At 31.2% G+C, this 16,994-nt stretch overlaps 2 protein-coding genes across 2 annotated transcripts; both read right to left on the bottom strand.

Annotated features, from left to right (window-relative positions):
* Positions 1 to 2,723: 2,723 nt before the first annotated feature.
* On the bottom strand, positions 2,724 to 9,327 carry LOC130961620 (pectinesterase-like). The gene is made up of 3 exons (XM_057887587.1): positions 8,435 to 9,327; positions 7,722 to 7,882; positions 2,724 to 3,652 (listed from the first exon to the last, which is right to left on the bottom strand). Exons 1-3 carry the CDS (start codon positions 9,301 to 9,303, stop codon positions 2,958 to 2,960), a joined length of 1,725 nt encoding a protein of 574 aa, XP_057743570.1. The 5' UTR covers positions 9,304 to 9,327; the 3' UTR covers positions 2,724 to 2,957.
* A 1,549-nt stretch (positions 9,328 to 10,876) lies between these two features.
* On the bottom strand, positions 10,877 to 15,687 carry LOC130960236 (putative disease resistance RPP13-like protein 1). Its single transcript, XM_057885580.1, has 4 exons — positions 12,166 to 15,687; positions 11,824 to 11,888; positions 11,594 to 11,681; positions 10,877 to 11,453 (listed from the first exon to the last, which is right to left on the bottom strand). Exon 1 carries the CDS (start codon positions 15,498 to 15,500, stop codon positions 12,171 to 12,173), a length of 3,330 nt encoding a protein of 1,109 aa, XP_057741563.1. The 5' UTR covers positions 15,501 to 15,687; the 3' UTR covers positions 10,877 to 11,453; positions 11,594 to 11,681; positions 11,824 to 11,888; positions 12,166 to 12,170.
* Positions 15,688 to 16,994: the final 1,307 nt, after the last annotated feature.

Raw genomic sequence — 16,994 nt, 5'->3', positions numbered from 1 at the left:
ATTAGATTTATACATTTACATAATTTTTTAAGTGATAAATTTAAAAAATTAGTTATTTTATCGATGTAAGGCAATTGATTGTTTGTGTAAAATTTTTTTATATTGACAGTATTTGAAAATTAAATTTTTACTTTAATACTTAATTTTTTATTTTTACTTATTAAAATAATAAATTAGATGTCTATAAACATCTCATATTTTAGTGTCCAAAAATTATCTCTTATAAGAATTAATGTTTTTTTTTCTCTTTCTTATGTTTTATTTATTTAAATAAATTGGATATCTATAAACATCTCACATTGTAGTGTCCGAAAATAATCTAGGATTTAATATTTTTTTTTCTCTTTCTTATCACTTTAGTCCCTTCTCCCTTTGTATCTCAAGTATTTCCATTTGATGGGGTGATGAAGTGATGTGATGTTCAAATAATTGAACCCTTTATAGCTTAAGTTGGTTGGCTTCATAACTTGCTTTAGGAATAGACCCATTTTTTTCATCACCATGCAACGCATGATTATTTGCATGTGCACGTTGTATAAATATAACAATGGAAAAGCTAGCATTGGTGGATCATAGTATCATACACATGGATAAACCTTTAATATACTATGGGCTATGTTAATTAACACTAGGCTAAAATGTATTTTTTGTTTTTAAAATTTGACAAAAATTTTAAAAATATTTTTAAATTTTTTATTTGTATTAAATATAGTTCTGACAGTTAATTTTTAAAAAAATTTAGGACTAATTTAATAATAATTTCATAAAAACAATCTTTAATGTACACAAATAAATCAAGTATAATTTTTATGTATTTTTATTAGATTATTTTTAAATTTTTTAACAATTAGCTGTTAGTTGTATATTTAACGCAAATAAAAAAATTTTAGGATGAAATTAAACTAAAATAAAATTAAAAAATATTTTTAAAATTTTTACTAAATTTCAACAACAAAAAATATACTTAATCCTTAAAACTACTCACTAATCTTTCCTTTCTTCTAAATTAAATGATGTCGTCTTATAGTTTTATATATACCAATTTTTCTAGGGATTCTTTTTTAAGAAAAAGATTATTAATTCCGATCCATCAATGCAATAATATAATTTTTGTATATTATCTTTAATTTGGACACCGTTTAAATACTTTAATTTACGTGCGTCTTTTTAAATAAAAGTTAATTTGAAGTTCGTTTAAGCCGTTTAATTCAATCTAGCAGCGACTAGAAATGTATTTTCACATGATGATGTAGATGTATATAATTAATGTGAAATAATGTTGGAATAATGATGTACCTATATATTGTAGGACATCAAGCAACTGAAGCAAGAGTTGGGTTGCACAAATTGATGATCTCTTAGGTAGCGTTTGTTTTGAGGTACTGAGATAGAGACTGAGAGACTGAGACTCAGTATTGTGTTTGTTAGTTCAAAGACTGGTACTAAAATTTCTGTCTCTGTCTCTAAAATTTCAGTATTTCAGTACCTCCAAAAAGTAGAGACACAGGGGACTGAAATTTTTAGAGATGGAGACTAAAACTTTAATAACATTTTATACCTAAAATACTTTCATTTCAATTAATTAATTCTAATTTTACCCTTTGTGCAAATTAAATTAGAGTTTCATTCTTGTTTCAATTCATGTCTCCTATTTTGCACCAAACAGAATACTGAGATTTATTTCAATCCCTGTCTCTTAGTCTCTGTCTCACAGTCTCAATCTTTCCGTCTCTGTCTCTCTACCAAACGCTACCTTAGAATATGGTTTGGCCATTGTGAAGTCCCCTCAAACTGTCAATCTTAATTAGATGAGAAATGCTATATAAACATGGTTTTGAGTTTTGACAATCAAATTATTCTAAATACTGTTGTTATTAATTAATTAATTATATATTGAATTTTTTAAATCAATAAAATAAAGAAAATACATGTTAGTCGTTAAAAGAATATTAATATTAAAATAATATTTTTTATAAAAAGTGTAGAACAACGAGATTGTTTTGAGTTTATGTAAGATCCAAAATATACATATTTCCTGTTTTCGTATAATTTATCTGCGAAAATTGCTGTTTTATTAGTTAATTTTTTTTTAAATTTGCCTTGTCAAAAATAGCTTTAAAACAGAACTTTATTGGGCTCCTGTTTACATGTAAGAATAAACTGTTAAGCCCAAATATATAAATAAAAAACTTGAAAGGTGGAGCTGGCCTGTGAAATTTAAAAATTTTAGACCAAAACAAAAAATGGTTTAATATTTATTATTTAGAGAACAAAATATAAATGGTTAAGTAATCTTTACTTAGTCTATTTTAAGCTAACTAATTACTATAATTTTTTTTTTAGTGATATACTATAATTTATTTATGCAATCTTCTGCTGATAAAAGCTCACTACTCAACATGGTAAGAAGCTAAGAGTGTAATCAATTATGCTATGAAATTCCTTTTCTAAGTTAGTTCTTATATATTGTATGAGTAAGTTATGATGAATGACAAAATTTACAATGTAATATTTAAACATCATAATAAAATAAATTAAAATGAAGACCGGTAAATAATCCTAGAGCACAACACTTGAATTGAACTTTGACATTATTTTACATAAGAATTTAATTTTGATGTAAAATAATTTTATACGTGCATCTAATTAAGTAATGCCACATTAGTAAAAAATAACTACCTCTTATATTAACCACATGATAATCATCCAAAAGAACGGATGTAATTGCATAGTTGTATAAAACGTTTTACATTGCAGAATTAAACTCTTTAGATAATGTACATTATTTGTGAAATTTTAGTGAGAATACTGTACTATTAGAAAGGTGGGGATGGTTAATGAGACTAGCAACCATAAACCCTAATTAATTACCACAATATCTCAACACATGAGAGTTATACATATACTAATTATCATACATAACACTAAATATAATAATCTACCATATACTATATGATTCAACTCAAATTATAGAAGAATGGAATGCCAGTGTTGTTCAACCATTCACTACCTTGTATGAACTCACCAACAGTGAATTGGCTTGCTTCATTGGAACTATTAATAACCCTAAAACCTGGCCAATTTACTCTACCACTTGTGTTTGAACCTGGCCCCTTATTCATATACTCACCATAATAAAGTGTGTCCAATGCAAATGTCTCATTCCATTCAAGCCACCCTTTCGGATCAATCAGATCCTCCATGTAAGATCTAAGGTACACCGTTCTCGAGTATAGTTTCCATGGCCTCCCTAAGTAACTCTTGAACGACGATTTTACCGGAATTAGGTCCGATGCGGCGGCGATCTTGCAATTCAAGATCGAAATTCCGGTGTTCTGGTTCGGATCTTCTCTGCCTTGTGCGGTGAACAGATTTTTCTGATTCTCGTTAGGTTTGCGAGCGTAGAGGTTGCAATTTTGGAAGAGTACGGCGGCGTTGCCGAATATGAAGTCAACGGTGCCGTAAATGTCGCAGTCGCGGTAGAATTGGCGCATGGAGTGGACGTAGAGTGTGTCTTGGTAGCCGACGAAGCTGCATTTGTAGAAGGCGGAGAAGTCGGCGCCGCTTCGTAGCGCCACGGCTTGGTGCTTGTCTGGCCCGGCTGAGTTCTCAAAGGTTATGCCCTTAGCTATGAAGCCTTCTCCTACCACAGCTGCATGCATATATTGCAACAAATATTAAGTTTAGGTAGAAACTTAGTCCCATAGTTATTAGTTGATAATTTTGTTAAATCTGTAAAATTATTTAATAATTTTTAATTATTCACTTTACATAAAATTGATTGCATTAATAATCGAGGTGGTGAAGTAAAAAGTTGGACTAATTTATTAGTTTTTGATAAAGTTGTTTAATTTTTTAATACTTCACTAACAATTAATCTTTAACTTGAACAAGATTGATTTAATCAAATAGAATCAACTGGTTGGATTTAGTTTTTAGAATCATGAGATAAAGCATTGAAATTGTTTTATAGTAAATAAACATTTCATGAAATTATCTAATCATGCATTATTATATATCAATAATAAAAGTAATTATTTTTTAAATTTATTATTTATAAAATTATTTAAATAAATGTATATAATTAAATGACTATGTTAAATTCTTTAGATTAAATTGATAAACTTGTTAGGGTAAGTGACTACCACATAAAAGAGAAAATATTAGTTTAGATAATCATTTTGATTAAATGAAATAGGGACGAAAAATTGCTATCCAATTAATTAGTTTAATTCAGCACTAAGTTTCTTATCCTTTAGCATTACTTATTGATTGGTCATAACATGTTACGAGCTATCATTGTGATAAGGCACGCAAGAGTTTTGCAAGGATTCCGAGTTTCTAACATTTAAACTTTATTGTATGTGAAATTGACCTGTCAGATAAATAAAGTATATATGTTCTTAAGAAAAGTAATTTTGTATGCTGAAAAAGCCGAAAACAAGGCATAAAAAAAGCTAAGTAAGAAGCAAGTGGGCCTAAATAATTATTCTGAAATGTAGTTGGGTAAGTGTGATGAGTAATAGATTCAGATCCAGAATATGATTCCCCTTTATTTGGGGTTTGAACTTTGAACATGTGGACCCTGTTTATTTGACCCAACTCAAAGGAAACTCTTCTTTTCAGGAATCAATGTATATGTACATCTTCATACATTGACCCATACCAAGAACAAAAAACTAACCAACTAAAAACCATGACATACCACATTGCTTGTTCAATTTAGTTGCGCACATATTCATATCAAAATATCTTCATATGAAGATAATAATTTAAATATTAATATATTATACTGAAAAAATTTAATTAAATGATCTAATAATTTTTAAGATTTAGTGAGTATTAACCACACATACACACTTTTGAGTATTCTCTTATTTTGTCTTTATATTGTTTCAGAAGTTCAGAGTTCAAATGTGTCGGTACTGGAGAGCTACGAAAATTTCAGTTAAAACAAATAAATTAAAAGTTGTCGGCAAGTGATGATCCAAATCTATGTTATTTGAAGAAAAAAAAACCAGAAAGGAACATTATAGAAATGCATTACTTGCTAAGACTCTCATGATTCATGAAACCAAAGCAATTGACAGTCTGACACAATAAAAGATCGAATTTTGAATTTTCTAATAAAGTTTAAATTATTAACAAAAAACAGATAAATAATCATAACATATAACAAAAATGATTTTGAGACAAAAAAGAAAACATTGTAAATATTTTTAAAAGATTGATATTCTAATAATTTTAACCATTAATTTTAATTAATATATTTTATATATTTTTTATAATTAAAATCAACTATTAAAATACTAGTATTTCAAAAATATTTAAAATTCTTCCAAAAATTTATATCTAATGAGAACATATCGTTCAATATCAAAGTTTTAACACATTGTATATATGGGACATAGAAGTAGACACATAATACCACCAGAATATATGAATCATTGTAAAAATAACAGTATTAGTATTAAGTACTAAAGAGGTAATTAATTTTCTTTTAACTTATTTTTATTTTATTTTTATCTTTTGTCAGCTAAAGATAATATATAACGTGTGACCTAAGGCACAAACCACAGCTAGATAGAACGTGTGTGGGTCAATATATATGTCATAATCTGGTACAGATTAAAAATCTCACTGTACTATTAAAGCAAAATTTGTTAACATGCATTTTACTCATTATTGATGAAGTAGATTAAATGATCATGGACAAGAAATGTCTCACCCTCATAAAAGTTTGCCTTTCATAATTTAATTATCCTACGCAATATATTTCTATATATATAATCTAATCTAATGGTGTTTTATTATGTAATGATTGAAAAGGAAACTTTGTACATATATATGTACTATACTATGGATGGAATCATATGGACCATAGCCTATAATTTTTTCAGCATTGTATTCAATCACGAAATATCATGGAATGAATCCTCTAAGATTTTAAAAGGGCATAGCCTTTTTTCCTTTAGACTTTTCGTGGTTATATTATTTCTCTAAATTTTAAGCAAGTGATGAAGTGTCCCATAATAAAAGATATGTAGCATTTTACTTTCTAGGCTCTAACTATATAATAAGCTGGGTTGAAACCATAGAACCCTCTATTATTATTTATCATGTGTTGTTTCTAGATTCAAAAGATAGGGTTTTATTGTTCGTTGTAAATAAATTATACAACGGGAGATTTCTTAAAATTTTGATATAATATTCATAAGATTTTGAAATATCAATAATTTATATATATTTTTTTAAAGTTAAAAATAAGACTCAAATTAAAAATTTTTAAATAAAAAAAAAAATTATATTATTTAAATTATAATTCGTTGACATTAATAATTTATATCTTATTATAACTTATAATACAAGTTTAATGAAGTAGTTGCAAGATGCCTTTGAGAAACCCAATGTTGCCCGTGTATATATGTTCAGAGTTCAAACCAATATATTATTTAAAATAATTTCACAACAATTTGTTTTACTATAAAAGTTCATCAACCAAAATCAAGGATTTCAGTATCATTGTTGAGATAACATGTGAGCTCATTATTATCAAGTTGCCATGCTTTTGTTGTCTCTTCTATGTATTTTTTTTTAATTGTTCCCTATTAATTAATTTGTCTTTAACAAAACAGCTACACCTCCTCATAATAATAAACCAATTTTCAAACTTTATTAAGCCATTTCATGAATCTCACTTGTGATTAATGACAAGGGCCCTGCACCAGTTTTTGTTTTCTTCCCTTTATTTTTTTTTAACTATTGTGTAGAATATATATGAAATAATTCGCACCAATATGTATGTCTCATATACAATAATGAACTAAATACAGATTTATGAAAATGAATAAGGGTGAATTATAAAAAAATAAAACTAAACCTACCAAAATATCAATAAATTCTTAACAATATATATGAATTTTTGTAAGGTTTAATTATTCTGTTAGTCTTTATAGTTTTGTCAAATTTTTAATTAGGTTTCTATACTTTATTTTAATTGGGTCTTTATACTATTTTTAATTTTGTAATTAGGTTATTTTCATGTAAAAAATATTAAAATTAATAGAAGATTTTTTCTAAAATATATGTTGTAAAAAATTTAATTAGGTTTTTAATTATGAATATTTTTAATTTGTAAAAAAATATTCAATTAACTGACTCTAATATTTTTTACATTAAAAAAGATATAATTATAAAATTAAAAATAGTATAAGAACTCAATATAAAAAAAAGTATAAAGACCTAATTATAAATTTATTAAAACTATAGAAACCATCAGAATAATTAAATAACTAATAGTTTCAAAAAATAGGAAAAAATATATGGTACTAATATATTATCTGTCAAGTTATTGCTAACAATAATTAATATCAAAAATACCTCCACTAGAAAACACATGTATAAAGAGACATATTTAGGAGACACATCTACAAAGACAATATCATTAGACAGAGTCATAAAAAAAATACTTTCATTAGACACATCTATAAAGACACCTCCATTAAACAGTAAACACAACTATAAACAAGAGTTGGCAGAAGTAGTAGAATCCTTGCATTGTTGGTTAGTAGCGGAACTATAAAAAAAAATCTAAAAATTATTTTACCATCACGCAACTTATTAATCTTTAGTAAATAATTTTAATACTTCACTCTAAAAAAAATTAATAAGAAGCTCAAATAATTAATAAGCATAAGAAATTAAAGGAGAAAAATGGTTACCAACAGTAGCTGATTGAAAAGTGGTCCAGCCATCGACAACATTCCTACTTGCCTTGACAATGGTCCTTCCAATGCCATCTCCAATAAACATCAAATTACTCTTCTTTCTAATTACTTCCACATTCTCCAAGTATGCTCCACTTTTTATGTATATCACAAACCTAATATATATAATCACACTTAATAATTAACAAAATGTTAACTAAATCATAACATGTTAGCAAGGCATTATTATTATTACACTTATTGTATGTACTTTTCTACACCTAAGATTCTTTTTGTACTTTGAGATAAAAATATATTAGGCTATATTCATCTATTATTATATACTAAATAAACCTCTTCTGTTATTTGAAATAACAAAAAGGTGGTTAAATTTTTAGAAGACATAATTGGTGTAACAATGAGTCAAAGTTGAACTAAGTAAAGGATAAGAACTTTGATTACTGCATTTTTAATTTCATTCTTCAAAATAAAAATATTAGTAATAAAGTGCATTATTCTTATATATTAAGTAGAGTCCAATATGCTGTTATAAAAATATACAAAATAAAATAAATACACTTGGCATTTTTCTTAGCTAAAACAGCTTCAAAGCTCTTATAAATGATCATTCATATGAGATTTTGCTGAAAATGTAATGCAATGAGTGAAAGGAATGAATGATTTTCTTTAAATTTAGTAAAAAATAATTTTAATAATATAATATATACCTGGTTGTGCTGGAATTAGGAGCCATAACTACAGCTTCACCAATAGTAGTAAAATTTCCAGAACCATCTTTAGCCACAACAACATCAATCTTAGTTTCATTCACATTTCCACCTTCTAGAAGCTTCCTATCCTTAGCAGAAACCCATGAAGGGAACCCTTTCTTCATTGTTCCATATTCAGCAAACACCTCTTCTTTCTTCAAACTTGTCTTCACTTTCTTCAACATTGCCAATGAGTTACTAACATGATGTGATATCTCAATCACTTTCTCCTCTATCAACCCTCTCACAGCATTCCCATTTTTGCTTTGTGAGAAACCATCAAGACAAGTGTACAAATTTGTCATTGCCCCACTTAGTAGGGTTTGCAAATCTTGGTTGGAAGATGATGACGATGATGATGATGGATTTTTTGAGAGATCAAGAATGGTGGTGTTGAGTTCTACTATGGTGTCATCAAAGAGTTTGAGACAATCATCTAAGGCTCTTTTCTCAATGGTGTTGAGAGTGTTTTGGAGATTCTTGATTATGGTGGTGCAGTTGTTGGATGAAGATTTGACTTCATGGACTGTGTGGTTGACTACTTTGGAGATTATTTGTGGCATTGTTTTTGTTTCAAGGTTTGGGAATGTGGATAAGGTTGAGACACAGAGATCAGGGTAGAGTGTTCCTTTGCATTTTGAATGTGCTACTAATTGGATATGGTTTTGGAAATGGAGATGTTTTTTCCCTTCTTCTTGTGTTGTTGATTTGAAATTTGGGGCTTCAATGAAATAATTGAGATGTGTTGCTAAAAAGATCAGTGCAAAAATCATGGATAGGATTGGTATAAAGGGGAAACATGGTGATTGTTTTCTGAGGTTGTTCATTGTAAAGAGCTTAAGAGGCAAAAATAAAAAGTGTAGTAGAAGGTTTGGTTAAAGGTGTGAATGTGTGGCTGTGTAGAGTGCTATATATTTAAAGAGAAAAGAAAAATAGTATTTGAACTCATTTTACTTTTACACACTCAAAATAGAAAGAGAAAAGAATATCATGCTTTTGTGTGTAAAGTTGAGCATAGCATTTGATGTTAAAAAAGAAAAAATGGAAATGTGTTGTTGGAGTTTGAATTTATCTGTAGATTATGTCATAGAGATGGCATCAAATTTGACCCTTTTTGAATTTATATTAGTTTTGTCAAATAGGATCATAATGTTGCATGGATTTTAAATGTTGTCTAAATTAATGGCTCTTAAAATGATGGGATGTGTGATAATGTGTGACACCTTTTAATCATTTTGGCTCCTGGTTTAAGTGTTGCAGCTATGCAGCTATGAAATGGAATGAAATTTGCACCCAAAGCATATGATTCGATTTTCAACTTTGTTGCTATCTATTGTAAATTTTATTATTTTATTTTTGTAGTGCAACAATCCTACACAACTAAAACTTGTGTCAGAATGAGGTGCCAAAATGATAGTTTAAGAGACTGAAAGTAAGAAAAAAAACATCAGAAAATGGAGAAAGAAAGCAGAGTTAAAGGGATTGAAATTAGAAGAGGAATGCTATATATCAACCTGTAGTAGTATGCTGTCACACACAAAATAGAAGAGGAATGCTATAATAACTAAGCTATAATGGCTGTAACATAATTACCTAACAAAGTCTAATCCTTGCTTATTACTGACATACCTACTACCACAATCTTTGCCTTAAGCACTTCATATTTGTAATATAACAACATTCTGAATGCAATTTCATTTGTTAAAAAAAATGCTAGTGTTTACAATTTTACATGATTTGCAGAAAGATATGCAGATGACATTTTTAATGAAAGCTGTAACAGAGAAGATCGCAATATATCCTGGCTCAATTCCATCCGTGGTATCTACATCCAGTCTCCATCACAAAAAATAGTAGAATTTTCCACTATAAACAAATTCAAGTTACAATTATCAATTCAAGCCAAATACAAAAGCAAATTTACTGATGAGAGTGAATTACAATTACAATTCTATGTCAATAAAATTAATAACAGTAATGTTTATATATCAACCTATAATACTATGCTGTTACATATAGAAAATAGAAAAGAATCTATAAACCACAACTAACCTATAACAGCCATAACAGAACTACCTTACTCAGCCTAATCTTTGCTTAGTATTTACATACAAAAATTACTGCTACCACAAACTTTGCCCTATGCACTTCATATTTATAACATAATAACTTTTTCAATGCATCTTCATTTGCCCAAAAAGAAAAAGGCAGCTGGTGCTTAAAATTTTATTTTATTAGATAGAGATATTTTATAAAATTATCGCATGATTTTGCAGAAAAATATGCAAATGACAGTTATAATAATATTGTGAATGAAAGCTGTAATAGAGAAGATGAACATTACGATATATCCTGGTTCAATCCCAAAATGAAATCTACATCCAGTCTACACCACAACAAATGGTAGAACTTTGCACTATAAACAAATTCAAGTTACAAAGACCAATTCAAGCCAAATACAGACACAAATTTCTCAAATGTCACTCATGGCTTTTTCTTGATGTTCTCACATCCAAGCTTTTTTGCCTTTCTCATGACAGAAATTGATACTCACTTTCTAAGCTCTCTCTTTCTTATAAATAGAATAAGTCATATCAGCTATCCTAAAATAGAATGAAATGATGAGACATGAAAACTCTTAAGAGAAAAAAGATAATTGCACAATATCAGTCAAAATATATAACTAAGTTTTTCCTTCCTTTTTTCTTTGTACACTTTCTGCCTATTTTTGACATGCTGCTCCAACTGTATCCTTATCATTAAAGGTGCTCTTGTGCATTTTGATTGATCTATCGGTTTTAGCGAAATTCTGTTCTACATCATCTACTTCTTCTTTTGATTTTGTATGAGGATGGTGTCTTCCATGAATTCAGCTTTCATATTGATGCAAAGACCACACCTCGTGAAATCATTCTTGACCAGGTTCCCTTGCTCTCCAAATTGAGCTTACTCCAACTTGGCTTCAATTTGTTTCTTGCTGCACCGAAACAAACACATTATAAAAACTCATACAATTTTTGCTTAGCACACATTAACTCAACCATAAATGTTTGCCATCACAAAGTTTATTAGTTTCTGAATTCAAGAGAAATTAATAATAAGATAATAAAGTTATACCAAATCCAACAAAGGGCACGGGGAAGCAAGCAGGAGCAACACCAAGAAAGGTAATGAAAGGCCTTCCATTTGGGTGTAAGACAAGTAGCTGATTGAAATAAGAAAAAGAATGAAAGAAGAAAAAGCATTAATAGAAAAGGTAAAAAATGGAAGGGAAAGATTTCATCATTCTCAAGGTATGATCCTTGAATTAACAAAACAAGCTTCAATAGACAGAGAAGCATCCTTACAAGAATGGAGGTGCACAACCGAACTGCATTAAATTGATAAGTCCCAGACGAATCATTAAATGTCCCTATACATGAAGAACAAAGAAGAATCATTAGGGGAAAAAAAGACCAAAATTGACATTGTATACCCATACAGTACTGTATGTTCTCAAAAGTAGGCATTGAGTAGAGTGGTGATTAACACTTAACAGTGTGAAAAGAGAGGAATCAGTTTTGTGTTTTCGCAAAAGAGTAGGAGACACACAATTTGAATGAGGTATAGAAATTTGGAAATAAAAATAAGATTACGTAGGAGAGAATGAATAGTGGGTTTGGGATATAGAGAGATAGCAAAAGAGTTACCTCTTTTAAGATGTTGACTCATTGAGAATCCATTTCCCATCAACATAAATACTGGGGATGTGGGAAATGGATGGCCAAATGTGGGGGTCCTTCCTCTCTATGCCTTCACCCAACAACGGACATTTCCTGATGTAGAGTTCCCACAAAGAGGCAGGCAGTCCTATTATGTTCTCCAGCTTAGGGCATACTTCAACCCATAAATATCGGAGGGACTGTGACTGTGACAGCTCCAGAGATGTCAAATTTTCACATCTTTCAATTGCGAGATAGTTGAGATTTGGGAAGGCTGGGAATGCGAAGGATGTAAGCGAATCACAGCTGTTGTTTATTGTAAGACTCCTTAGTGCCTCATGTTGTTGGTGTTGCATTGGGAATTCTACATTCTTGCAATCAAAGATGTACAGGTATTCCAATGAAGGGGGCAAAGAATCCCCTGGAAATGATATGGCTGATGAGCACTCTGAGATCCTTAAATAACTGAGAGAGGTTGGTTGGGTGTGGGTCATGGCCTCAAACAGAGAATTCACAAGCTGCTCTCCATTAATTATTAATTTCTCCAACATGGAAAGTGGTAGGTCCCGCATTCTTGCTTCCTGTTTGCCATCTATTCTTAATTCTCGTAGGATGGGAGCTCTTGGCAGATAACAACCAATCTCCTCGCATCCTGAAATGTAAATTTGTTTCAAAGACGGAAGGAAAGTGGGCAAATCTCCTCTTAACTTAGGACACTTCTGTATCTCAAGTGTCTCAAGTTTCGGAAATGGTGCATCATCATCATCATCACATTCATATGACTCCCATTCCTCCCACCAACCCATATCACGAAATTGCAGAATTTTAAGGGATCGGAAGGGTGTCTCCTGATGCTGATGAGTTCCATCACCCTTATAGAATGACCCACCAATCTTCTTCACCATATCAAACCCTGAAATCTTCAAAATCATTAGAGAGGGTAACTGTCCAAGTGAAGGAACCGCCCAACAATTCCGGCATTGCGACAGCTTCAACACAGTCATGTTGTGAAACGAAGACTGCCCTACCCAATCCGGAAACATGGTACCTCTGTAACACCTGATGGATAGCATCTTCAAGTCTTTGTGAGGACGTAATTTGTCAAGTACATCTTTTTCATTTTGGGAATCACAAACCTCACTTTCTTCAAATGATGACCACCACAAATATAAAGCATTCAGTTGTATTTTTTCATCCATCTTTGCATTCGATGCTTCATCACTATTCTTAACATTCTCTAACTTATCAATATACAAAGACCCATGGAGATGTGCTAGTTCTCCCAATTCTCCAATCCCATTCTCTTCATGTTTGCCCGCAATATAGTCACTTAAAAATTGCAAATCTTTTAATTTGCTCATCTTTTTTGGCATCTTTTTTAAATCAGTTTTGAAAATATCAAGATGACGCAGATTCACAAGATTTTGCATCTTGGAGGGAAGCTTTTTAAGTTTTTCACATCTTCTCAACTTCAATGTTTGTAAATTGTACAAATTATTCAAGGACTTGGGCAATGTCACGACAAGTGTGTTAGAGAGATTCAAATAACGCAAGTGGATCAATTCACCAATTGAATCAGGCAATATATCAATTTTAAATGATGTAAATGACAAAACGCGTAAGCGCTTCAACTGTGCTAGTAAGCCACAAGGATCAATTCCCTCTCTGTATCCGTATAAATCTGCCTTGATTTGAAACAGGGTCCTCACATGACTTAAACTCTCACATGCTTCCAACATCTTCGGGACCGAATGATTGTCGTTGACATCATATGACAAATGACGAGTTTTAGTATCATGTTGGGCTACATTCTCGTGTTCAGATATTCTAACAAAGAACTTTTCACCATAAAATGTCGCTAGATCATGCATGAGATCGTGCATCACAAATGAATATTCATAACCATTCTTTGAAGGTTGAAAGAATGATCGTGCAGCTAAATCATTGAAGTATTTATATCCAACTTCTTCTAAAATGCTTCCACTTTTTGGTTGTTGCAAAAGATCTTCCGCCATCCATAATAACACTAATTCGTCTTTGTCAAATGCGTAGTCCTTAGGATACAAAGAACAATAAACAAAGCAACGTTTTAAATATGAGGGGAGGTAGTGATAGCTGATTCTTAATGCAGGAAGAATCCTACACTCATCTTCCGAAAACTCCCAAATCTCACTCGTCAAAACATCTTCCCAGTCCGCTATGTTATCCTTGGTTCTTAGCAAGCCACCAAGTGATTGAGCAGCCAAAGGCAGTCCTTTGCACTTCTCAACAATTTTTCTACCAACTTTTTCAAAAGCCAAACGATCTCGGGATTCAGTAGGAAAAAATGCATGATTTGCAAACACCGACCAACATTGTTCATCATCCAACAAACTCAAATTGTGAGCTGGAATTGTTTTCACCATAGAAGCAACGGTATCAATGCGGGTTGTGACAAGAATCTTTCCTCCCTGACTTCCACATTGGAAGGGACCTAGAAAAGTTTTCCAATCATCATAATGATTGGTCCACATGTCATCCAGAACAACCAAAAACCTCTTCCCTGTTACCTCAGTCCTCAAACGTTGTTGAAATGAATCTAAATCATTCATGTTGCAAGAAGCAGAAGTAGCTTTCTCCACTACAGTCTTTGTCACCTTAAGAACATCAAATACTTCACCAACACAAACCCATGCTTTAACATTAAACTTTTGCTGCACTTGCTCATCATTGTAAACCAATTGAGCCAAAGTTGTTTTTCCTATCCCACCCATGCCAATGATGGGGATCACAGACACTTCACCATCATTAGCATCATCTAACAACAATTTGACTAAGGCTTTCCTATCTTCATCCCTGCCATATATATCAGACTCCTTAACTAGAGACGTGGATGGAGTTCTCCATGACATGTTCTCCATTGGTATCTCTTTCAGGCCAAGAGTATCTTTTTGATTCACTATGGACTCTAGCCTAGCAATGACATCTTCCATCCTAGTAACCCTCTTTCTATCTTTCAAATTCAGAAAGCGAGTTAGGCAGTTACCTTGATCCTTCTTAGTTGCAGCTTTGGTGGTGATTTCATCCAAGAAGTCGTCAGCCTCATAGATAGCATCTTTGAGATCGTCCAGCCAGATCTTCACTGGCCCCTCTCTGATTTGTCTGCGCTCAGCATCATTCAGCAAGGCCTCAGCCCCATTCAGGATTGCCTTGAACCTCTGGATCATCTTCTCACTAAGCTTCTTCCCTCGGATCAAGCTGATAATCTCAGGATCGGAGAGCCTGTCGAAAAGAACATTGAGAAAAGAAGAGAGGAAAGCTCCTCCAACAAGTTCAGCAGCCATGTTCAGAAGATCAAGAAAGTATGAAAGGTAAGGAAGTGCACTCAAACTGAGATCTCTCACAAACACAAAAGGGTAAGGAAGTGGTAGCAGCTTAGAAGTTAGTGTGGAGATGATATTATGTTTAGCAAAAAGTAAGTTGACTTGAAATGCTTATTGGTCTTTCAGACAACTTCACATGATGCTTCTTGCTCTCTTCCTCGAAAGCAGTGATCAAGTGTTTATTATATAAATAAAGCGTACAGAGAGATCTGTATTTATTATATAAATAACTCATAGAGCATAGAAGAATAAGTGTGTAATTTGAGATTAGCAAATTAATTAAACCATCAGATTAGACAAACACAAGATGAAGAAAAGAAAATTACTTCCATTAAGAACCATATTCATTGTCTTTAGAATATCATATCAACCATTTAGCCTAGCTTCAGCTTTGTTTGCTCCAAAGACCAAAATGGATCTTACATTACCCACATTTTACCATCATTTCCTGGAAAACAATAATTTAAATAAGAAAATTATAGAATGATTTCACTTCTTTTTACTTTTTACACATTTTAGTTCTAGTCTTTTTTTTTTTTAAATACATTTTTCATGTGATGCCTTATTAAATCAATTAGAAAATAACAAAACCATGTAATCAGCCTTTATCTAATCTGGCTTCTTAGCTTCACTGAGAGGGAAGTATGATTATAAAAGCTTTTTATTTTACATTTTTTTAAATTTTATTTTTGGTTAGTTGATTCTAAAAGCTAAATGCATAAATTGGAAGCATGTATCCCAGCAACCTCAACAACATTTTCATGTAGTCTTCAATAATGGTCGCCGGGATATGACCACTGTAGGAATATGATTTTGCTATATATATAAAAACTATTTTTTACCATAACAAGCTCACATATTCAAAAGAGATGCCACAAGGTCAACCACTCAGCAACATTAATCAAACTATCAGAACATTCACACAATTTTCAGAAGGAAAATTTTCAAACAATCTCAAAATACTAGTATGCAGGTTATAACAGTTTTATGAGAACTCATGAAATGCAGTAAATAAACATGCTAATGAAGAGATGAAAGCTAGAAGAGTTACTCAGTGATGTATCCTGGATTGATCCTAATGTAGTGTCCCCACCACAAAAAAATGGTGGGATTTTCACTAAACAGATTCAGATTACAAATTTTCAAGATTACAAGTCATTCAGACTCTCTTAAGGCTTTGGCTAGATGCTCTTACTCACATCCTAACACTCATTCGTGCCTTGCTTCTTTTACAGAAAACTGAACACCTCACACTAAACATATTTTGATTTCTAACTCATAGTATCTTATAGACTAAATGTCTCTAAGAAAAAGTGACTAATCAGCATGCTCTGATTTACAATCTAAATGTTGGTATTCTTCCCTCTTTCAAACCTTCAACTATATAGTTTCCATCTGTCTCTTTTCAAAAGGCTGTAATGTTGCATTCTTGCTGTATCCTCATCATTAGGAGAC

The sequence above is a fragment of the Arachis stenosperma genome, chromosome 2 (assembly GCF_014773155.1).
Source record: "Arachis stenosperma cultivar V10309 chromosome 2, arast.V10309.gnm1.PFL2, whole genome shotgun sequence".
NCBI classification, from domain to species: Eukaryota; Viridiplantae; Streptophyta; class Magnoliopsida; order Fabales; family Fabaceae; genus Arachis; species Arachis stenosperma.
This window is presented reverse-complemented; position numbering and strand designations above follow the sequence as displayed.